The sequence below is a fragment of the Hypanus sabinus genome, chromosome 14 (assembly GCF_030144855.1).
Source record: "Hypanus sabinus isolate sHypSab1 chromosome 14, sHypSab1.hap1, whole genome shotgun sequence".
Taxonomy (NCBI): domain Eukaryota; kingdom Metazoa; phylum Chordata; class Chondrichthyes; order Myliobatiformes; family Dasyatidae; genus Hypanus; species Hypanus sabinus.
The window spans coordinates 52,368,685-52,394,536 of NC_082719.1; the positions used below are offsets into that span (position 1 = coordinate 52,368,685).

General features: G+C 37.6%; 1 protein-coding gene and 1 long non-coding RNA gene across 3 annotated transcripts in view; one reads left to right on the forward strand and one right to left on the reverse strand.

Moving 5' to 3' along the window:
* Nucleotides 1–5,676, forward strand: part of LOC132404749 (uncharacterized) — a 63,730-nt gene extending 58,054 nt beyond the window's left edge. Inside the window, exon 3 of the long non-coding RNA XR_009515665.1 lies at nt 5,434–5,676. This is a non-coding gene — a long non-coding RNA (uncharacterized LOC132404749). The remainder of the gene's footprint in view (nt 1–5,433) is intronic.
* usp46 (ubiquitin specific peptidase 46) overlaps nt 1–13,099 on the reverse strand; it is a 66,273-nt gene extending 53,174 nt beyond the window's left edge. For both annotated transcript variants that reach the window (XR_009515664.1, XM_059989195.1), the window contains exon 1: nt 12,669–13,099. Coding sequence is in view for 1 of the 2 variants with exons in the window: in XM_059989195.1 (XP_059845178.1) it covers nt 12,669–12,704 (36 nt within the window). In the remaining variant the exon portion in view is untranslated. The remainder of the gene's footprint in view (nt 1–12,668) is intronic.
* Between the last annotated feature and the right edge of the window lie 12,753 nt (nt 13,100–25,852).

A 25,852-nucleotide genomic window follows, 5' to 3' on the forward strand; every position in this document is an offset into this window, starting at 1 on the left:
GTCTCAGTGCGGTGGTTCTTAGGATCCAGCGGACCTCGGGAGCTGGCAAAGCTCGAGACCCACCATCCGTGGTGTTTCTGTTCCATTGACGGGATTGAAAATAAAATGGAAATAATAAAGCGTTTGGAAAGAGGTGAAACGCCATTGGTCATTGGAAAAGCATTAGGCTACAGTCGGCCAACGATCGGAACAATTTTAAAGGATAACGGATAAAGTGAGAATAATGGAGCACGTGAAAGGCCCTGCCCCGATGAAAGCTGCAATTATTACTAAGCAACGCTGTGGTTTAATCATTGGAATACTTACGTTTCTTAAGTGCTTTATATGCATAGAAAGGTAAAATATATATTATATACTAAGAAAAACGTCTGACTAACTAACGCTAAATAATACCAGATGTACTTGTTCCGACTTACGTACAAATCTGACAAAAACGGACTCAGGAACGGAACTTGTACGTAACCCGGGGACTGTCTGTATAAAGTATTGTGGGTGCACCATGGTCCCGAGGAACATTGTTTCGTTTGGTTATACATATGTATAGTCTGATAACAATGAACTTGAATGTGATTTGAAAAAGATACTTTAAAATTACCAATTTGACTTTTCCATCATTATTTGATAAAGATTCCAAATGAAATACCAACTCTTATTACCGATCCTTGGTGAAATAACATATATTTTTAAGTTATTTCGAACCAAAAAAATACTGAAATTTCCCAACTGCATGTATCAGCATTCAAAGAAGATTCTTCTTATTTTCCTTATTTTGTTTAATATTCATCTTCCTACTTAAAAACAATAATTTTGCACCTGGAATTGTTAATGATTATGGTAACTATTCTTTATTCTTCAAAAAAAAATGCAGATTCTCTCTTCTTGCTGTTGTGGAGATGTTAAGCCAAGAATATTTAGTCCTACCTTCCAAAGACATAAAGCTGGGATGAGTGAGTTTTGGATAAGCTACGTTGGTGTCAAAAGCATGGAAATACCTGCAGGCTGCACAGCATAATCCTCGCTGATTTGACTTGACATAATGACACATTTCACTGTATATTTCAATGTATTTGTGACAAGTAAAGCTAATGTTTAGATGTCACCATCTTTTCCAGTCTCCCTGAAACACCTTAATTTGGAACAGCTCACATGAAATCTATTAACTTTTTTACTTTTTATTTAAAAAAAAGTCTTAATAGCTAAATTTCATCACTCTGGTATCTTCCAACCCTGGTAATCTGGATATGCTTTTCATACAAGGAAGTACAATTGGACATCAGTTGAGTCCATGATTTGGATATTAGAAGTATTTTTGCTATTAGTACTCTATACTCTTCTACATAAAATTAAAATATAAAAATAATCAAAATGTCCTCACTGTTTTGATATATTTTAGCTCAAATTTATCTTTAAAATATTTACAATCTTAACGTGTAAAACATTACATTTCTCAATGATTTCTATTAACATCTAACTAATAAATACTAAATTTACCATATGATGTCCTCCTGAAGTCATTAGTTCTTCTTTATAATTGCCTATGAACAAATTTTCGATCTGACAATCCCAGCCCTGCAGAGTACTCCAAGCACACAAATCAATAAACTTCTATCAAATGTCTAATCGACCCAAGAAAAATTAAATACTTAATTTAGGCTAGACAGATCTGGTTGGAAAAATAGAGTAAGCCTATGGTGATTTTATTCTTAAACAAAATATTGAGGGTTCTCAAAGTTCAACTCTTGTTAATAATAACCAAAGTTTCCAAATTACATTTACAGTACTATACTACCAGACCCTGTTAGTATTCCTCCTTCCTGCCCCCACAGACTTCTCTTCGTCTGTCCCCTATCATTTTTCTTTACTGTGCAATTCAATATATTACAGCATTTGGTTTTTCCCCCACAAAAGATTGGAGAAATTTAAAGAACATTGTACATTGCAAATCCTCTGTTTTTTCTTTCTTTGCAGCAGGAATATGGCTCATTTCTAAGATTGTGGCCATTTATAAAACAGAAGGAAACATCAGTTGGCCATTTAGCCCTTGGGCCTCTTCTATCATTAGTGGTCCAACACAAAGTATTTTAACACATTCAATTAACAAAAAGAAAAATCTGGATCTAAAATTAGGAAGAACTGCACTCCCAGAAATGCTCTCAGTGCATTAGATGTAATCCAACCAAGACTCTGCAAAGGAATATCAGAACAGTACAGCACAGTACAGGCCCTTCGATCCATGGTATTGTGTCGACCTCTTAACTTACTCCGAGATTAATCTAACCCTTACCTTCCACATAGACTTCCAGCTTTCTATCAACCATGTGACTATCTAAGTGTCTCTTAAATGTCTCTAAGGTGTCAACTTCTATCACCATCCTTGGCTGTGCATTCCATGCACCCACCACTTTCCATGTGAAAAAAAAACCTACTTCTGATATTCCCCTCCCCCCCAATACTTTCCTCCAATCACCTTAAAATATGACCCTTGCATTAGCCATTTCCCCCTGGGATAAAGCCTTTCAGACTTTCTCCTTGCTGGTCAAACGTGCTCTTCCTGAGATGTCTTTCTTAATTTTTCTCCAAGTTATGGTTTGTGTATTTGCCTTACAAACCTAGTGGGTCCTAAAAATTTTAAAGAGATATAAAGACAGCAAAGCTGAGGAAGAAATACGGGATGAAACATTTCAGGTGTTGATCTGCCCGGTGATTAAATGAAGGACCTAGACAGGACTGTTTGCCCATTTGCTCCTCAAAGCTCATACCAATTGGTTGAAATTGAGCAGTATGGTGTTGGGTGCTGTGGTCACATAGCGGTTAGCATGATGCAATTACGGCGTGGGGCATTCTGAGGTTCAGAGTTCAGTTCCGGCACCATCAGTAAGAAATTTGAACATTCTCCCTGTGATTCTGTGGGTTTCCTCCAAGTGCTTCAGTTTTCTCCCACAGTCCAAAGACAAACCAGTTAGTAGGTTAATTGGTTATTGTAAATTGTTCTAATTAGGCTTGTGTTAAATAGGTGGGTTGCAGGCTGTGCAGCTCGATGGGCCAGAAGGGCCTGTTCTATACTGTATCATCAATCAAACTTCCACCCTTGTGTATCCTGGTCTACATAACGTAAAAATCACCCTTCAATCAACTTGACTGCTTTGTATATATATGTATGGTATTTTAATAACAGCTAAGGACACCCTATTTCCATCTCCTTCAATCATTACTGGTTTTTCATTATTCTATCCTTTTAGGTCCCAAAGTTGATAAACCTTTGTTTGTCGACATCACAATCCATCAGCCACAATTTTACTCATTCACTCAAATAACTCACGGTAATTTGCTTCCAACCACAGTGGTTGTAAAACCACCTTTGTGTCATCAACAAACTTGGATAAGTGGCTTTATGACCTGTCACCCAAAGCAGTTACAAGATCAATTGTCACACTCCCAGAGATACTTATGGAAAACACCCTTACAACTAACTAAATTCTCCAATAGTGAATGAATTTCCTAACCAAGTCAATATCACTTCCAAAAATTCAGTCTGGCGTGTCAGAAATAACCTACCCTACAAAATCAAGCTGGCTAACTCAGTGCATACAGCTGAACTTTTTCAACATGTTCAGTTTACTATTTTTTTTAATTACAAACTGGTAATTTTCCAACATCAGATAGTAGATTAAATGGTCAGTCTCTCACTTAAATAATAAAGCAGTAACAATTTTTCTATGGTCACAAAGATCAAACTTTAGAAGATTTAAGATTAGGTCATCGCAACTATTCTTGCCTACATCCTTATAAATTTGGGATTATTCCAAGCAATGTTGCTTCTCGGTGTCATTATTTTCTTCAATATTACTTTTCTTATGTTCATTCTGATGAGTTGTTATCCTTATTTCAATATATGGTCCACTGAGTTTGAATCTACATAATGAAAGGGAGCCAAACACACATTCACATTCTTCTCCATAACACAAGTTACTGATCTTCAGAGGTCATCCAACTTCCTCTGAAAGGAATTGGCTTTCATCATCCTTTTAAGCCAAATCATTGAACATCACAACATGTTGGGAGTGAGAATAAAAGTGGTGATCTCTCTACTTTGTGTCAATAGTTCAACAGAAGCAGTTACCATCATTATGTCAGTAAGGGATTAACAGGTAGAGAAAAGATTCATGAGTGTGCTCAAAGCTTCCTTGAAGAAATCCAGCATTCCTAAGGATTCTAGGTAATGACTGGCCCAGTATTCAAGCTGAAGAAGCAATCAAGAAAGTATTGAGAGCCAAGGCCAATGAAAACCAAGAGGGTAGTAGATCATATCACAAACTATCTTCCTTCCCATCTTGCCCATCTGTTGAAGAATCTATACTTTCCATGTTGACTCATCAGCAATTTCAGATCCATAAAGGCAACATGGAAGCAAATAACCTGCATCCTGAACAATAGGTGATACACAACTACTTTACAAACTGCATCCAACAAGAGTATATTTCCTGAGAACAAATGAAAATAACTATGAATGTCATCACAAATTAATTCAAAAATGTGATTACATTTCCACTCATTTTTAAAATTTTATGTTGCATTTATCTATTTAACCAGATATAACAACAATTTTTACTGTAAGTACAATTTTGAAGATTACATACAAACAGCTACAATATACTTCATTTTAAAATTAAACATTTTGTTAATCTGTTTCATATTTTTGTTTCTGCTTCCTGTGGGATCTTTACATTATTCAAGGCTCTATGGTAGAACTTGAACCTGCAGGCTTCCTACTCAAGAGTGATATCAAAACATTGAACAATATTCATTAATTATTCATTAACATTTGCAGCCATAGAGAACAATGATAAAGTTTGGAGATGGAATGAAATTTGAAAGTATAGTAAATAATGATTAAAAATAGAAATTAACTTCAGAGGAGAGACAGGGTTGTGGAGTGGACAAGCATGGCAATGAAGTTAAATGTAGCCAAAGCAATAGGTAATGGATTTGGAAGGAACAATGAAGAGTCAATACAAGTTAAAGAGCATATTTACAAAAAAAAAACTAAAACAAAGGCATAGGGATGTTTGTACTCAAAAGTCTCATTATAGCAGGAAAGTATTAGTATTAAGACAGAATTAATATAATTTGTTACATCAGAAAAAACACTAGCAGTAACACAAGTGAAAAAAATTTATGCAGCCAGTGAAAGGACAGTGGCTGCAAACTTAATAGCAGTCTTGCAAAAATAGGAAACTGTTAGGCTACATGGTCTACATTGCTGCTATCGTAAGGTTCTATGATAACAAGCAATGTCTTCTTAAGTTGCTGCCAACATTATTGTGATCAATTTTTGGAATTCCCTGTGTATTTTCCCTGTCAAGGACTCTTCATCTCATGTTCTCAATATGTATTGCTTATTAATTATTATTATTTCTTCTTTTCTATTTGCAGTTTGTTGTCTTCTGCACTCTGGTTGAACGCCCTAGTTAAGCGGTCTTTCATTGATTCGGTTATGGTTATTATGCTATAGATTTACTGAGTAATCGCACAAGAAAATGAACCTCAGAGTTGTATCTAGTGACATATATGTACTTCAATAATAAATTTAATTTGAACTTTAACTGTCAAAAATTCTCCTTATTGGAAGTCAAATATTATCAAATGTCAAATTCATCCAAACTGACACATTTAGTTGCTTACCAACTAAGTCTACGGTTTATGGTTTTCAACAACTTGTTAAAGACTCAGACTCGCCCTAAACCATTACAAACAAAAGTTGACGAGGAAGGAAACTAGTGTGAGGAGGAGGTGGATGTTATGGGAAGCAGTCATAAGAAATCTGCTTTTAGATTAAGAGCAATTGCACCACAGCAATAAATTAGCTTAGACATAACATTTCTGAGCCCTAGTCTACACCACTCCACAGCATTACAACTGAGATCCAGCTTCTTACACAATTGCACAACATATTGCTGAATCACAGTGCAACAACACAAAAATGTACTGTATGTTTGAACACTAGGATTACTAACAAATCTTAAGGACTACATTTTCTTAAATTTTCTTATGTAATGTTATTTCATCCTTTGCCACTCAGTGCCAGTTAGATTTTGTTTTCCCAGCCACAAGCAGAATTTCTTGCCTAAAACACCTCTGGAAGGAAACATGAAATGCTAAAAGCTCCAGGCATATAAAATATATCAGCCAAATTACTGACGAATTTACTTCCTTGTTAAAAAAAAACACGAGTATGAACTTGTCACAAAGACAAACACAAAATTTTACATTTTCCAAACCTGGTTAAAAGAGTTTCCAGGAATTAATAAAAAGAACATGTATTCCAATTTTAAATCTAGACCATGCCATGCACTTTTCTCACTGCTGCCATCAGGAAGGAAGTGCAAAAGCCTCAGGACCCACACAACCAGGTTCAGAAGCGGTTCCCTCAAACATCAGGGTTTTTAAATCAGAGGGGATAACCTCACTCACCCCATCACTGAACTGTTCCCACAACCTTTGGACTCACTTTCAAGGACTCTTCATCTCATGTTCTCGATATTTATTTCTTTCTTTATTTATTTTCATTATTCTTTTTGTATTAACATAGTTTGTTGTCTTTTGCACATTAGTTGTCTGTCCATCCTGTTGGCTGCAATCTTTAATTGATTCTATTGTGCATCTTGAATTTACTGTGTATGTATGTCCACAAGAAAAACAGATCTCAGGGTTGTATATGGTGACATATGTACTTTGAAAATAAATGTACATTGAACTTGAACATTGAACTTTCTCTCATTGTGCTTCCACTTGACCAGAAGTTTAAAAAAGAGTAAAATTGAAAATGCAAGTACAAACTATTTGAAAATATATTCTGAGAAGTCCAAAGGAATTTCTTTACTTAGAGTATAAATAAAATGGTATCTTTCTAATGAGTTTGAAAGGCATCTAATAAGCAAGAATAATAAAAGAATATGTTGATTGAGTTAAGTGATATAGGATAGGAATTGGCTCATATATATATCAGATGTCATTTGGGGCAAAATAGAATCTTAAAGAAGTATAGCGCAGAAACAGATCCCTTCAGCCCATCAAGTTTGTGTGGAAATCATCAAAGCTGCCTACTCCTATCAACCTGCACCAGGACCATAGCCCGCCATACCCCTACTATCCATGTACCTATCCAAACTTCGCTTATGTATTGAAATCCAGCTCATTCCACACTTGTGCTGGCAGCTCATTCCACACTCTCACGACTCTCTCTGAGTGAAGAAATTTCATCCTCCTGTCCCCACTTAAACTTCTCACCTTTCACCCTTAACCCATGACTTCAGGTTGTAGTCACACCCAACCTCAGTAGAAAAAGCCTGCTTGCATTTACCCTATCTATACCCCTTGTAATTTGGAATAACTCTACCAAATTTCCTCTCAATCTTCTTTACTGTACATTCTCTTTTATATAACCTAAAAAGCTCAAAGATGTATTTGTACACATTTTGATTCAAAACATTTTTCCCTGATACAAAAATTATGAAAATTCAGATAAACAAAGAGTACCTAACTTTTCCCGACCTATGCAAATTGTAGCCTGTAAGGAACAGAACAAAAATCCCTCTGATGTTTTTTTTCTTGCATTTGTTGTCTGCATGTCGTCATCCTTGCGAGGACTTTAGACTCAAAGTTAAAAATTTTAACCAGGTGGTGCTATTGGCCAATAAATGCAAAATAATAGCAAGTGAATTATTGTTTCTGTTTATAGGTATAACTATGAAATTGCAAGATTTATAAAGAATGGTCCCAGCTATTACACTAATCTGCTGTGAACAGATCTGCCATTTCTCCTCATTATCAACTTTTTCATCAGTGGACTTTCTATGGACTTAATTTGTCCCACTTCTCCATCCTGTAATTTTGGCTGATAACTTCATGGAAGCTCAATAAAAATACTAATGGGCTACATTACACTTTAAAATTTTGACCTGGAACAAAGGTATTTAAATTGAACTACTAACCAAATATATTTAAAATAAACCCACATTATATTTGTATTTTAATTCAAGTGACTTGGCACCTCTAATTCTCATATTTGTGATATGCACACATTTTTCTGAGCAAACATTTTTGTATCAAACCAGCATATACTGTAACAGAAAAAAATCCATTTTTTTTTTAAACAGAAGTCAGAATAAACTCTTCTCGGGCTTCCAGTTGGGTACAGGTATCCATTTTAATTGATGTTTCCATGACAAACTCTGCCACCTTCATCAGGTATGAGTCCGGTAGCATTTATATCCCCGCAGTCAGTCCCTCCTGTTTAGGACAGCAGAAATTTGATTGGATGAGGACTAACAACCTTGTTTAGAATCGAATCCCGGTTCTTACTTAGAGTGAGACTTTGGTCTTTGTTAAAGTTCTTTTCCTCTAGCTTTACTTCAATGGCTTCCTTCACCAGGCGGTACCAAAAGCCACTCATGTGGCACAGAATTTTGTGCCAAAGTCCATCCTATGGCCATTGTGAATGCAACGTTCTGCTAGCACTTCCAACCTCTTTCACCTTTCCACAGGGATGACTCTCTCCACAACTCCCCAGCTCATCATCCCTCCATTTGGACCAAGCAAGGACTAGGAAGATGTTTTACTGAGTCCCTCTGTTTGTCTGCAATGACCATCTGGAGCTTCCAGTTGAAAATCATCTTTGTCTCCTTCCCACTTCCACACTGAACTGAACTTGCAACTAATATGTATCCTTCTCTCATTAATGGATTCAGATTTAAAAGGTATGTTTCAATTACTAACCCCTCCCCCCACCTCTATATAGACTTTTGTAACCAAATTAGTGCTTACTCAAATTTAAATCTAACTTGGAAAGTAATTAATACATGATGGTTAGATTCTTAATGAGAATGGTGCAATTTTTCCCTATTCTGATAAACAATAAATGGCAACTAAAAAGGAGAAGAAATACATGGATTATAAAATTTAAAATCAAGCCATGTGCTTACCAGTCTGAGCCAGTGGTTCTGCATCAAAGGCCTCTTCCAACACTTCTAAGCACATACTCACTTCCTCTCTTAAAAAAAGCTAAGTAGGACTTAATTTTTCAGTTCTCTTCTTTTCTAGCATGTGAAACTACAAACTATTTTTCCTTTGGGCCAATTTATTTCCCTTATCACCTTCAAGAAAGTAAACGAGAGATGTTTTGCCTGGCCTAATTATGTTTTCCATCATAAATCTATGTGTTGAACAACAAGTAATCCTACCACAAATTTTGTTCCAATGCTATAAAACTGTGGTACTCAAATGACAATAATGGACATTGATATGTCTTTATTTATAAAGCACAAACATAAAACAAATTATTGCTTTAATTTTAAATAGAATTTGGATTTTTTTTTGCTCTGATAATCTATCTTATTCATCTCTTTTGCAACTGGTAGTGGAGAGTGTTCAAATATTTTGTAATCCCAGTCACATAAAGCAGATGCTGTAAAAAGAGACGATATCCAAATAAAATGGAGACGCTTATTAGTTTATAGGAATTACTACAGGCACTGGCAGGGATCAACAAAAATTAAAATACGCTGTAGTCTTTACCCTCTGAAATAAAGGAGGTGCTTTTCACTGATCTAAATTCAGGAAAGCCAGATTTTTTGTCTGTGTGTGTGAGATCTGTGCAAGTTCTGCGTCTCTGGTCTGCCTCAAAGGCCTGCTTTCACAAACTGAGGTAATTGTGAATACAATCAGAAGCTGCTTTGTGCAAGCTCTCTGGTAAAAAATGCAATGCTGATTTATAATGTTAACAAGTCTAAATTCTTGAAATCAAATCATAACATGAACCTTGAATAGGTCACAAGTTGTGAAGATCAAAACAATTATCAAAATATAAATCAGCCGTTCCTGTGAGGTGATAAGATTTCACAAGGCATGGTAGCAATATTCACAAGATAAAGGAGAAGAGAGATTTCTTACCAACAGGAATTCATGAGAGAAATTGAAAGTTTCACCAGTAGAAGAAAATTATCTCTAAAGAAATTTCAATAATTTTAATTACAGTCAAGGACTTGTCTGATTCTTGCAAGCCCCAAAATTCAGCAACCATTCCAATAGGAAGGCACATTTTCTTCAAAGTTAAAATACACATTAAAAATAATAAACCTAAAGACACACCAGTTAACATCATCCTAAATCAGGAAACTGAATGATGCTATTCAATTGGGTCTCAAGAAAAATATGCAATTCCATATAAGTTCAGGTGTATTTCTTAGCAATACAGACCCATTTCATTTCAAGGGTGTATTTTCATAATTTTGAGATATTCAGCATATTTTTTGAACTATGCTTGACTGAAGATCATAATGAGGAATTCACAATAGCTGCTTTGTATCTTCCAGCCCAAACTATCAAAGTGGTCCAATGATAAGCAGCAGTATATTTAGTGTTAATTATATAAATGTGGATAATTAACTAAGAGACCTCAGGTCATACAATTCCAATGCTTCTGGGTCTTGCCGTAAAATATGGATTTTAGCGCCAGCCAAAATACAATGGTTTAAATTAATTATTAACTTAGCCTGACCAAATTCAAAAAGACAACTTCCCACTGTAATAAAAGTTGCTGATATATCATTATCTTGACTTTTATCATTTCTACAGTAATGTTGCTGATGACAGATTATGCATGTTACTTACCTTACATATTGTTCATAGCAGTAACATTTCCTCCATAATTCAGGGCCAATAATTTACAATTCCTTCACATATATTTATTCTTCAACTGAGGTAAAGTTTAAAATACCCAAAACAACAAATAATTCAACACCTCCTATTGTTACTCTCTGTTGTATGGAATGATTCATAAAGAACAAGCAGCCATTTCTAATAAATCACATTAACTGTCGCATAATTTGTAAATTTCAGATAATATATTGTGAGTTTCATTTATCACTCATTCCCTTTGAGCTTTCTAACTTGTGAAACATAAACATTACATCTCTCCGCTGTAATTAATCTTTCTTTCCATACAGCAATGAAATGCACATGGGTTGCAAATGAAGAAAGCCACTCAGCCCATCATTTCTAACTTTTGTTGTATAATACAGGCTACAGATTAAATGTTACAACCTTAAAGCAAACTTTAGCCAAACTTGGGATCTCAGGGTCAGCATGATTGAGCCTTTTTTAAAAAAAAAAGAAAACGTGTTTATGCAGTTAGATTGATTCTAAGAATTGCATTCATTTAAATTTTAAAATGTGTAAATTGCAAATCTATCAAAGATTAGAAACTTAATCATCATATTTTCACAGGGAAAAGATGATTTCATATTTTTTCTTTGATCAGAGATTGCAGGAGAACTGCAAGAAAAATTAAATAATTGAGATAGCTTTTAATCTAGATGGAAAACTACAAACTCCAGGATACAAACTTAAGTAAACCAAAGCACAATATGGCTGAAAAATAAAGTCTTTATCATTTGTGTTCAAAATAACAAAATGCAATAAAAACATACACAAAGAAAAATTAATCTTATTGAAGTAAACGTCTTGGAGCAGGAATCAGTAGTATACACATACTTTGTGTACATACCATAATATTGTGTTTCCTAATTCCTGCTCATATATCATAAATCAGTCACTAATAGGAGTGGTCAGTGTTGCAGGAGCAAAAGCTGTCAATATCAATCTATGCTGGCAAGTTCAACATTCCAACAAATAATGTAGCTAACATTCTAATTCGACCCAGAAGCATATCCAAATGAGGGAAAATAAATGAATAATCTTATGCCGTTGTTTTGGGAACTCATCCTCCTGTTTTACAAGAATATCGGAGGCAGAAACAAATATTCCACCCATCTCCTTCTTCTAAAATGACCCAACATAAATGCTTTCGCCTTGTTTAAGAGAGGGTCTTTATCACATTTTTTATTCATCCACGTAGAAAGAGTTTCAAGTTCCCCACTACAACATTCAATTGCTTCCTCAATGATTTCTGATGTTCTTTCATATATGAAAAAAACTTTTACTACAAGTCTATTCCTGTTGATAGAGCTTTTGTGGTATCTCGAGATGGGTCAACCTCCGCCCAGTAACTTTCATTTAAATTCCACTGAATGATTGTTTTACTTAAAATAGTCAACGGTAAACATCTTAATATAATTTTGTTTTAGGGGCCAGATTTGTTTCCCATTCAATACACCTACACATCTCGTTATGATTTCTTCAATCCCAAAAATATTTTTTACTGGTACATTTTCTATGCAAACACAAAAAAGGTTAACCGTGTTATACAACGTATTTAAAAGTTATTCTCCCCTACCCACGTCCAATTTGTCATTGCATTTAAATTGCAATTCCACCGGTTCAAAGCTCTGTGTGTTTTCTTTATATAATTTCATCCGTGGTAGAGTGTCTAAGGAAGTTTCATTTTCATTCAACGGCAATTTGATTACAGTAATACAGTATTAGGATCGTGAACATGATGATAACACCGGATTGGAACTATTCATGCAGATATCAATTTTAATCCCAATTCTGATATTCCGTAAATTTAATTTTGAATTGCATACAACTTAACAGCAGCGGTGTTATTAAATCTACTCTCCAAAACCGAGCTTTGTCTACCGCAGCTCAAACTGTAACGGCTTGTGTAACCAGCCCGTGTAGCCGAAAAGCGTCTACGGACGTCTACTCACCATATTACAAATTGAAGCGATGTTTCTGACAGTCATTAGTTTGCAGCCTGTGGTCCCTCCGCCATCTTTATGAAAATATTATAAACCCAGGGGGAAAGAGGGAGAGAGGTGGGCAGGATGTTTAACAGGACTCGGCGATGAGAACGGAACCGGCCGATGGTGTCTAAAGCCGGCACGACGAAGGTAAACAAAGCGCTAAAGCGGCATTGAGCCCTCTCTCACCGAAGTGGCTGTCCAGGCCCATCAACTGCTCAATCTTACCTAGCACCCTCAAATCCGAAAATATTAATAATTTTTTCCTATACAGTAACTGTCCCAGCTCGCTTGCCATGCTAGTCGCTTTAAATGCATAATGGCGATCCTAGTCAGAAACCGGCGAAGAGAAAGTCGAACAACTGCTAACCCCGTTCCAGATCGCTCGTGACAGCTACAGGGAGGGGGGGGGGGGCAAAGGCTGAGAGAAAGAAAGGGTCTTTGATTGATACCAGGTCTATCCAATCAAAAGACAGATCAACTTGCCAGTCACGTTGAAATTAAAACAGCTTGACCAATCGGTGCAGCCAGTACTTTTCATTTGGGTTCTTGATTTCAGTCTGTTCTGTTAGAAGGGGTAGTATTCACAAGTCTCAAGGTCGGCTTAGCAAATTGGTGAATACATATATGCAAATATTCATGAGAAAATTTCACCTGTTTTGCCAGCCCACTATAAAGTTGAGTTTAGTCAAAGATGTTAATATGAAAATAATTGCAGGCCATACAGATCATAACATATTTTATTGAATAATTTGATTATTCAGTTGAAACTAAAATTATTATGTATCTCTAAGTCGATGCTATGCAATTTACGTTAATAAATGACCATCGATTTCCTACTCCAACTTATTTTTAAGATTTTGGATAACTAAATAATTGAGTGGCCATCCATTTACAGAATGCTGCAGTATTTCCTGAACAAGCTGACTGAAGAACTAAGATTTTCTTTACTCATCTCCAATTCAGTTCCTACCCACAAAAGAAAAACTTCTAGCCCCAATCTTATTCAGGAGCCAGTAATTCTTGTTTGTAATTTCATATATAAGTGAGGATTCAGGACTATGCAAAGCTGAGATGCCATAACCCATATTCTGCAAATAGTTATGTTAAATAGTCCACTAAAGGAGGAATGAGGAATATACTGTCAATAACTGCTGATGACCTTTCGTATAACATGTAATAGGCGGATAAGTTCTCAAAACAACTGCCCCTGAGGGTGGATGACATTTATCCTGATGAAAATGAGATTTGTAAGATGAAATAGCCATTGTGAGTGAGTACAGAGGAATAGATTTATACAAACGCACAGCCAAATGTCTTACATCCAATGGATATACCAACTGAACTTACAACCAAAAGTCAAAAAAGGATTATCAGTGAGCAGCAGCCAACACAGGATCAGATAGAGATGATTTATCCCTGATATGTTTTTAGGAATGTACTATGAGCCATTTAAATTTCAAAATAAATTTGACAAAACCCTATTTAAAAAGCTCCTGCCTAGGAATTATGCAATCATTTTCAAAAGCAAACTTAGAAATGGATAAGGAATTCTGGTCTTATATGAATCAACTCATACATGTCAACAAAATGATTTTGTGATAGAGGATAGTGCTGAAATCATTCCCAAGATTGCTTTGGAAGATCTTACTTATCTACTTCACTGTTTATTTTACATTTGTGCCTTGCATCCTAAAATATGATATATGCTGATTAAGTTGAGAAATAAAACCAATGGGATCAATTAGGTTATCCAAGTGCCCCTGCATTAGTGCCCAATTCTAATAACACTGTTCCAGACAAGCTATTACTAACCACATCACTAAATCGCTGCAAAGAACTACCCGAGTCATCTTCTGTCCCAATGTCTGCTTTATTTTCTGTCCTCCTCCCTACTTTCCTTCCATCATTGTCTAAGTATCTCTGTGATCCCTGATTTAGTCAGCTCCATCTTGGGTACTAGCCTCCGTAGTATCGAAGTCATCTTCAAGGACGGTGCCTCAGAAAGGCAACGTCCATTATTAAGGACCCCCACCACCCAGGACATGTACTCTTCTCATTGTTATCTTCAAGAAGGAGTTACAGAAGCATGAAGGCACACACTCAATGATTCAGGAACAGCTTCTTCCCCTCTACCATACAATTTCTAAATAGACATTGAACCCATGAACACTACCTCACTTTTTTAAATATATATATTATTTCTGTTTTTGCACTATTTAAAATCTATTTAATATACCTATATATACTTACTGTAATTGATTCACATTATTTTTTCTATATTATCATGTATCGCATTGTTCTGCTGCTGCTAAGTTACTGACTTTCAGAACACATGCTGGTGACAATAAACCTGATTCTGATTATCTCCAAAACATGTCTGTTTCTTTGAAATGTTTCCACAACCTATGGTCTCACTTTCAACAACTCTACAACTTACATTATGTTCTCATTAGCATTTATTACTTACCTTTATTTGCATAGTTTGTCTTCTTTTGCACATTGAGTGGTTGTTACTCTTTTGTTTGTCTGCATTTTTCACAGATTCGATTGTATTCCTCCATTCTACAGTGAATGCCTGCAACAACATGAATCTCACTGTAGTATATGATGACATTTGTAAACTTGCTTTGAACTTTGAGTTTCTGGTTGTGTAGAACAATTAGCCTGGAAGTAAGCTGACATGATATTCAAATTATTTAAAATGGAAGGGAAAAGCTTGCACAAAGATAAGGCCATCAGTCTCACATCTGAATAAAGTGGCCTCTGATTGTATGTCTGTGGTCTTCTGCTGCTGTAGCCCATCCACTTCAAGGTTTGATGTGTTGTGTGCCAGAGATTCTCTTGTGCACATCACTGTTGTAGCACTGTTGTAATCTGTGTTACCGTCGCCTTCCTATCAGTTTAAACCATTCTGGCCCTTCTGCTCTAAGCTCTCATTAACAAGGTGTTTCCCCCCATAGAACGGATGCGCACAGGATGTTTTTTTGTTTTTCGTCCCAATCCCTGTAAACTCTAGAGACTGTTGTGCAGAGAAATCCCAGGAGATCACATTTACGGAGATAGTCAAAACATCTCATCTGGCACCAACAACCATTCTCCTTTTGTCTTACTTTGCATATTGTTTGTTAGTCTATGATAGTGTGTAGTTTCTCTCAGGTTCTCTTATATTTCTCCATTATACTGTGAATGCCTGCAAGAAACTTAATCCCAGAGCAATATATGGTCACATATACAGTACATAGATTGATAATAAGTTTACTTTGAACTTTGATTTCCTGGTTGAGTGGAAAACTTACCCTTTTTGTAAGCTGACATGATCTTCAATTAATTTAAAGTGGAAGGGAAAAACTTCCACAAAGATAAGGCCATCAGTCTCACATGTACTGGGAACATAGCACCTAAAGTACAATTCAGAGCATCTTAACACCTTAGTAATCTAATAATTCCCAGCCAATGGCATTGCAGTCTGAAAGAATGTGGTGGGATTCACTTGGTCCAGAAATAGGTGGTTCATTTTTTCTGTTCTACATAGGCTTTTCAGCAACTGGCTCTAGCAACATTGGAACAGAAAGAAACTTTAAAGAGCCTGTCAGAAATCATGAAAATAAATTTGTTTGAGAGGATAACACAAATTTAAGATGGGTAACCGTAATGTTTTACAACAAAAAATGGAAAAGATACTTTTTCTTATGAATGCTGGAATAGTGAAAGGTGTGAAAAGAATAATAATGCTTTTAGGATGTGAAGCATGAAACAAACAGAATAGTGAATTATATAATTAAATTAAAAGAATTAAAGTCAGGAAAAGTCATGTACAGATTTCAGCATTCTGCTGTAGACATGTGGTTATGGCACTACATTCCCATTCCAGATATTGCACATTCAAGTCCTGTGCTGACAAACTGGGAAACTGAACTCAAAACAAAAATCACATAATTTGTGAAATGCCAAACAGTAAAATGGCATCAAAAATCTGCCTCGCTAATATCCTCCATGGATATTATTACAAATACTATGACAAGGAGCATGTGACTGCAGTACCATATTAATTTTTTGGTTCCTGATCTACACAGATGAATTAGAATAGCCTTGTCACTGTCGTCCACACCCTACAATAAATATATAAATTTCAAGACTTCCTTCATGAATCCCAAATAACGTAAGTACAAACTTAATTACTGACATCCTGTCTGTACCATTTTGTAATGCTCCTCTAAATGATACTCCAGCATTGTGTAAGATTTCAGACTCAGCATTTTAATTATCAGCATCACTCTAAAGTATCCTCCACTGTTTAGACTTGTGTTTACATCCCCACTCAAATTCACATTTCTCCAAACTTCTTTCCTTCTCCTTTTAGATAGCTTCAATGGCCTCCTAAAGACCTTCGAAATATCTTTCACAATGACTTTCATATGTCCCTGTTCCTTCTTTTGCTTCTACTTGGTGATATATTAAGTTTGTTAGGTCTTTAAATAATGAACGTCATTGAATTACACTCAGTGCTCACTCTTTTAGTACCTTTTGTACCTAACAAAGTGGTGTTATGTGTATATTTGTGATCTTCTGGTTCTGAAGCCCATCCACCTCGAAGTTCAACGTGCTGTGTGTCAGAGATGTTCTTCTTCACATCACTTTTGTAACACACAGCTATTTGAGTTACTGTCATCTTCCACTCAGCTTGAGGCTTTCTGGCCATTCTCCTCTCACCTCTCTCATTCACCCATAGAACTGCTGCTCTGGATGTTTTTTGTCTTTTGTGTCAATCCCTGTAAACTCTAGAGACTGTTGTGCATGAAAATCCCAGGAGATACTCAGAACACCTGATCTGACACCAACAATCATTCTTCTTTTGTCTTATTTTGTATATTGTTTGTTTGTTGGTCTCTATTTCCTTATAGTTTTGCACAGATTCTTCTGTATTTCTCCATTATACTGTGAATACCTGCAAGAAAATTAATCTCAGAGTTGTATCTGGCGACATGTACGTATTTCGATAATAAACTTACTTTGAATTTTTAAGTTCCTGGTTCAATTGAACACTTACCCTGGAAGCAAGCTGACATGATGTTCAATTTATTTCAAATGGATGAGAAAACTTTGCTCAAAGATAATGCCTTAATTTTCTTATGAACGCTGGAATGGCTAAAATTATTAAAAGAACAACAATGCTATTAGGATGGGAAGCAGGAATCTATGAAGCAAACAGAATAGTAAATTATATCATTAAATCAAAATAATAAAAGTCAAAAAAGTCACGTATGGTATTCAACATTCCTCTGCTTCAGGCATGTGGTTATGCCACTACAATCCCATTCCAGACATTGCACATTAAAGTCCTGTGCTGACAAATTGAGAAACTGAATTCAGAACAGTAGTCATGGTAGCATAGTGGTAAACACAATGCTATTACAGCTAGGGGTATTCAGCAGTTCTGTAATAAGTTTCTGTATGTTCTCTCGATGGAAAGCGAGGGTGTTCTCCAGGTCCTCCAGTTTCCTCCCACAGTCCAAAGACCTTGCACTCAATTTCAGTAAGATGTAAGAGTTGATTGTGGACTTCAGAAAGGGTAAGACAAAGGAACACATAGCAATCCTCATAGAGGGATCAGAAGTGGAGAGAGTGAGCAGATTCAAGTTCCTGGGTGTTAAGATCTCTGAGGACCTAACCTGGTCCCAACATATCGATACAACTATAAAGAAGGCAAGACAGCGACTATACTTCATTAGGAGTTTGAAGACTCAAAAAACTTCTATAGATGTACCGTGGAGAGTATTCTAACAGGCTGCATCACTGTCTGGTATGGAGGAGGGAGGCTACTGCACAGGACCGAAAGAAGCTGCAGAGGGCTGTAAATCTAGTCAGCTCCATCTTGGGTACTGGACTACAAAGTACCCAGGAAATCTTCAAGGAGCAGTGTCCATTATTAAGGATCTCCAGCACCCAAGGCATGCCCTTTTCTCACTGTTACCATCAGGTAGGAGGAACAGAAGCTTGAAGGCACACACTCAGCGATTCAGGAACAGCTTCTTCCCCTCTGCCTAAATGGATATTGAACCCTTGAACACTACCTCATTTATTAATATATATTGTTTCTGTTTTTTACACGATTTTTAATCTATTCAATATGCAAATACTGTAATTGATTTACTTATTTTTTTTCTTTCTTCTCTATTATGTATTGCATTGAACTGCTGCTGCTAAGTTAACAAATTTCACAACACATGCCAGTGATAATAAACCTGATTCTGACTCTGACAGCCGAGAGATCAGATTTACTGAAATGCAGTCTGGGCATGAAATGGTAGGCTTTCTTTATCTTGTTATAACAGTGGTCTAATGCGTTCGGATCAAAGGTTATATGCTGATGGTAAATGGACATGGTTTACTTCAGATAAGCCTGATTAAAGTCCTCAACTATGGTTTGAAATGCATCAGTTTGGACTGTTCCTTGTTTAATGTTGGCTGCTGATGGTGTAATGGTTGACCAGACCCAAAAGACCCAAACCAAGGAGATCTGGCAATGAGCATACAGTGCAGGCATAACAAGGTAATTTGTGTCTAATCTGTTATCATAACAATACAAGCACAAGTAAACCACACACTATGTAGTAGGTTACAAAGATTTTGGGGCTCATGATTTGAAGTCTCCACTTGGTTCTCACTGTTGTCGGGGGAATTCCCTCCAAATTCCTACTCATGAAATCACCCTTGGTCCTTCCTAGGCACTGATCGCAATTCCTTGATTTAGATGAAGTCCCAAGAACCGAGGGAAAAGTACCTCATTGAAAAGGGGTTCAATCCATAAGTACAGCAAGACACACACACACACAGACAAACTCTTTGACCATTTCTTCTCATGCCACTAAATCAGCACGGTTTCTTTCATTCAGACAACTCATCTGTTTATCGACCGACATCCTGATGCCACTCTGCCAGAGGCCAAAAGGATTCAGGCTGCCATCAGGCAACATTTAACAAACCTCCAGCATTAAGCTTGGAATTGTTCAGACTCTCATCTAATATTTTACAAAATTTAATACACTACAACATGTCTGAACAGGCCAAAGACACAGAACTCTTCCTTCTGCTTAAAATGAAGATTACATATTAATATCCCTTGACTGATTGAAAAATAATATTTTCAAAATGATTAAAATATGAAAAATTATACAGATCCAATTACTAACCTTTGCATTAAAATATCCTTATCCTTATCCTCATCCTTAAGAGACATTAACAACATCTTGTTGAGAATTAAAAACAGAATGAGTTAAATTTACAAATGCCACATTGTGATCAAGGTTGTAAGAGTCAGATTACAATTAATTTGGCTCGAGTTTCACGGGGAAAAAGTAGTATAAGGCCAGTCACTCTAGGTTTACAACATTCTCTCACACCTACAGGCTCCCAATTAGCACATAATAATGTATATTTTCCACAAAACAATAATATCCTTTTCACAAATCACAAGATTATCAGTGGCTTGTTGGGTCTCAACTGAAGTCCAACATCCAACAAGACAAGCATTAAAACAGAACAAAGCAACATTCCTGCTGGAACCTTTAAAAACAAAATCAGGGAGATGGTTAAAAATGTTTTCATTCCTTCTTAGTCAATTTATCCTTATTCTCACACACAGGGTGGGTCTGTCCTTGTACCATCATCCTGTATGTATTTCCTTGTCTGTTGGCAATAATCTCAACCTCCAGTGGAGAGGAAGGCTGGTATGTCATAAACACCTCACCCCCCCTTGCAGATCATTCAGTTGTGCAATCAGGAACACAAGGAATAGATTGTTCTGTCATTAACAAAAAGGGAGTATCTCCTTTCTACGGGTGATTGTTCAAATTGTATAAAGAATGGGGAAGGACAGGTAACCCTCCAGGTAAGGTTTGGGCTGGAGCAAGTAAACAAATTTGCTGTTTTAATAGGCCATTCATTCGTTCAATCAGACCACTGTCTTGAGGGCAATAGGGGTCATGGAAGACCCATTATACACCATTAGAGACAGCCCACTCTTGTATCCTGGAACCCGTAAAGTGTGAACAATTATCGGATTAAAATTCAAGGGGATCCTCAAATAATACCATTCTGATTAGATCTAACAATAGTAATTGCCATCAAAAGACCAACTACCATGATTAGGAGGCACTGGGATCATTTTTGTAAAGCAAGAGACCAACATAACCTATTTGCATATCTAAACAGGGACATGCCATTGCCAAGGGTCATTTAAAAGCTGGTGGTCCTTAATTCGTAAAGGTAGCCTAAAATTCACAACCACTACACAAGCTATATGGGTGGGAAAGAATAATCCCTATTGCCCAGACTACACCATGGTACCCTGTTATACCCCTCCCCACCCCTGCAATGACCAGAATCATGGCCCAACTGAGCAAGTGGCAATAATGGTATCTGAAGCTGGGGCCTAGATGTCACTGTGTCAACACAAGCAAGTTTGTTGTCAATATTGTCAAGTCTTGTCATTGGGTGTTGACACAGTAAACTGTATTATTAACGTGGTTCTGAATGTCCTCACATAATCTTGTTCCCCATTAGAGACGCCCCATAACAGTATAAGACAGCTGGTTCCATTGGGTCAACCAGACAACAAGTTCATTAGAAATTGCCCAAGATTCGGTATAAATATGGGATTCTTCGGTTTCAAGCATGACTGCTAAAATCTCTGCGTAATGACTCGGCCCATCCAAGCCTTTCTTCTTCCAAACTTGTTGGGTGAGAGGGCTAAAGGCAGCAGCTTTCCAACAACTATTCTTCCATCTCAGAGCTGTTGGTGAACCAGGCGTGCTGCTGCTCAGCAGGAGTCAATAGGTCAAAGGGAACGCCCCACACAGCAGGCAAGACTTCAACTAGAGTAAGTTCAGACATAGGTGACATAGTCTGAGTGGACTCAGCATGCAGTTCACATATTTTACTGTTTCCATCTGGTCCCTATACCATTTCCATTGACAATTGAACTCTGATGTGCACGCCCAACCACATGGGCGAGTGTGTCAGAGAGTCCCCATCCCATAATAGGTAAGTCGGGGCAAGGGAGACGAGGGAATCCCCGTCTGTGTTTCAGTCTCTATTAAAGCCCAGCAGAAGGCAAGAAGCTGTTTCTCAATCGCAGTGTATCTGGTGGCAGCATCAGGAAGCTTTGGGGACCAGAAATCCAGTGGCATATTTCTTCCTCTATACTTTTGCCAGAGGATCCAGAGTGTCACATCATCTTTACCAGAAACTTGCAGGTCAAAGGAGAGGCTCTCTCAATGAGGAGACAGGGATAAGCCCATGGCAATGGCCTCCTTTGTAGCCTGAAAGGCTGAATGTTGTGCAGGGCCCCATACAAAACTAAAATTTCTTTCTGGTCACAGCATACAAGGGTCGAAGGAGCATAGTCACATGGGATACGTGGCACCACTATTTTCCTAAAAGACCAACAAAATGTTGGGCTTCTTGTCATGCCACAGGGGGTGCTATGTCCAGGATCTTATTCCTGACTTTATTGGGAATTATCTTATCACCTTTGATCCATTGTATTCCCAGAAAATGACCAGTCATAGCTGGGCCCTGCATTTTATCAGAGTTAATTTCAGATCCCCTTGATCGCATGTGATCAAAGTATTGAAGGCCTTCATTTCAAAGGACCCCCACAATTGCACATCAGCTATATAATGAGCTACTTTAATGCTGGGGGATAGGACACAGTCACACAAATCCTGTGCCACGTCACACCATGACAAATAGTAGGACTATGGACATACCCCTGTGGAAGCCGTGTAAAGATGTACTGAAGGCCGTTGCATGCAAAAGCAAGCTGATCTTGGAACTGCTCAGCAACAGGGATGGAGAAGAAAGTATTAGACAAATCAATAGCAGCATAATAACTGTCAGTCCCGCTAAAAATGTCCTCAATCTGGGTCACAGCATCTGGAACAGCTGTAGCCAATGGAGAAGCAAAGTGATTTAACTGATGAAGAACCCCCAGGTTTAAAAGAGATTTGACTATCTCATCAATTTCCTTATGCCTTCCTGGGATATAATCTTGCTCAGAAATATATAGTTGTGATGGCAAGAGTATAAAGACAGGTTCCAACTTTGCCTTTCCAACCAGAATAGATGTCTTTCTAATACCAAAGGTAAATTTGCCAAAACGTGTCACGATAGAAGTTCCCGTTAACAAGTCAATTCCCACGGAAGATGAGCATGCAAATGGACCAAGTAAGTCCCCTCACCAATAGCGAGGGGAACCTTTGTTCTCTAACTTTTACATGTCTGAATTGGCACAGATCAGTTACATTGTTGTCATCCCTATCCAAATCATCATTATACCAGACATCCCCATCCCAGGTATCTGGATCCCAATCCTCCTGCCGTACCATAGATCGGATCTTTAGTACTGGATCCGCCATCATGCAGCTCAGAGCGCTTAGTGCATTCTTGTGCTGCACATGCCCTTTCGTTTAAAATAGGGTCCTGAGAACTTGTGCTGCAGTCCTCAGAGATCTCAGCTTTTTCAGGATTTAACTGCCACCACGCAGTCATAAAAATTCATCCTACAAAGGCAGAGAATCCCTCTTAGAGGGAAAAGCTATATGGTTAAGACTTTGTGATATTGTACTTGGAAGCTTAACATCAGACAATTCAGTAATTACCTTCTCCTAACATATGAGAGGACCCCATTTACGAAGAACATTAGCCAGCGATCCAAAACCCTCAGGGTGATCTATCCATTCAGGGACCAGATTAGTCTCAGCCATGCGATCGCTTGACCTGCTTGTCCACACCACATTTTCCTGGATACCCTTGTGGTGCTAGAGTGTGATGGGCTGGGTTGATCAGATCCAAAAGCCCCAAACAAATCTGAGTGTCCAAGAGATGTGGTAATAAGCATACAAGCACAACAAAGTAACTGAAGCCTAGTATATTATCATAGAATAGAAAGCACAAATAAACCACACTAAATATTATGTAGTAAGTTACAAAGATTTCAGGGCTCATGATCCATAGTCTCCACCTGATTGTTGCTGTTGTCGGGGGTCTTGATTGTTGCTGTTATCGGGGGAACTCCAAATTCTAACTCATGAAATCAGCCTGGGTCCTTCCTCGGCATGATCATGATCCCTCGGTCTAGGTGAAGTCCCAAGGACCAAGGCAAAGGTGCCTCAATAAATAGGGGTTCAACCCATAAGCAAAGTCACACAGATTAAAGCTTTAATGTTTTGAGCTTCCAGCTAGGTACAGGTATCAATCATAACCAATGTTTTTGATGACAGACTGCCATCTTCATCAGGGATGATACCTGGGCATGTCCAGTCCAGTGGTATTTATACCCTGTAGTCCGTCACTCCTGATTGGTTAGTCCTCATTCAGTCAGGTTTCTGCTCTCCCACCTTGTTTACAATTGAATTACAGTTCTTACTTAGAGCAAGACTTTCGGCTTTATTAAAATTATTTTCCTCTAGTTTATCTAAATGCTTCCTATACCAGGCAGTCCCAAAAGCAATGGCGTGGGCCAGTAGTTTTGTGCCATCAAAGTCAATCCTACGGCCATTGTGAATGCATTGTTCTGCTATCACCAATTTCTCTGGGTAACCTAAACAGATACACCTCCTGTGCTCCATGATGTGGGTTTCCACATGTGTCCTGTCTGGCCAAAATTAATGAGATGCTGCTCCACGTTCACAGGGAATCCTGTAAATGCCAGCTGAATTGAGTCCCTAGTCACCTTTCACCCTCATGAGCTGTGATTTGAGCTTCCTTAAGAGTTTGTGGATGATATTGATTGGTATTTCTTCAGGATCCTGGCGATCCTTCCAGAAATATAGGGAAAATGTGGAACCATCATTTATAATCGATACCTGTTCCCGGGTGGAAGCCAGATAAGAGTTTATTCATCATATACACTGAGAAAGCACTAGATCCTTTTTCTTTGATCTTTTGTTCTCAACCTACTAACTCAACATGGTTTCTTTCATTCAAACAACCCATGTTCATCAACAGACATCCTGATCTCACTGTGCCTGAGGCCAGAAAGAATCCATCCACCATCAGCTAACATTTAACTAATCTCCAGTGGCTAACTTGTACAGACACCTTACATGCTACAAACTTGCAAAGCTAAAGTGTTACTTTAATTGTTCAGATTTTATCCAATATCTTACGAAGTTTAATACACCACAACATAGTTGGTATGTAAACTGCAGTTAGGACTATGGAGGAGAACTCCATAAGTAAATAGAAAAGATGGCATTTGCCCACTAGATTTTCAAGGTTGTGGGAACATGAGTTCAACAAAACCACCAAGAGTTTATCATGAAACACACACCTCCACTTTTGCCGTTTGCTAATCAGCAGTTCTGTCCGATCATTGTATCTGCTGTATTGAGAGTAAGCCATGTCTCAGTCAAATACAGAATACAACTATCTTTCATTTCTCTTTGATACAGCAACCTTAACCTCAGGTCCTCAGTTCTGTACTCTAGCAACTGCACATTTATGAACAAGATAGCTGAGTAGAGGGGGCCTCATCCCTCTGCATTTCAGCTTGGTTTGGAGGCCCCTCCTGCCTTACTTCCGGTCATGGCGATGAACCTTCGACCACTTAAAGGTGCCGTACCTACTTGTTTGAGAATAAAGTACACAGAGTCCTTCAGAAGATTGTGAAATCTGTAGTTCATGAAGTCGAATTAAAAGTACACTGCTTAAAGGAAAATCACATGCTGCAGATTGCAGTGAGAGTAATTCAAGGAGGTATATTTAGAAGCATTGTTCATAGCCCACAGAAGGTCATCATAGTTTGCAGGCACCATCCTACATCTAGCCCTTGCTCGCTTCGTCTTTTCTCATAAGACATGTTCTCTAATCAAGGCACCATTCTGGTAAATCTCCTCTGCACCTTCTCTAAAGCCTCCACATCATTCCTATAATGACAACTGAATACAATACTCCAAGTATAGTCTAACTAGAGTTCTATAAAACTGCAATATTACTTTGCGGCTTTTGAACTCAATCCCACAATGAAGGCCAACACGCCATGTGTCTTCTTAACCACCTACCAACTTGTGGAGCAACTTTGAATGATCTCTATAGATATCAATTTCCCTCTGTTCCTTCATACTGCTAAGAATCCTGCCATTGAC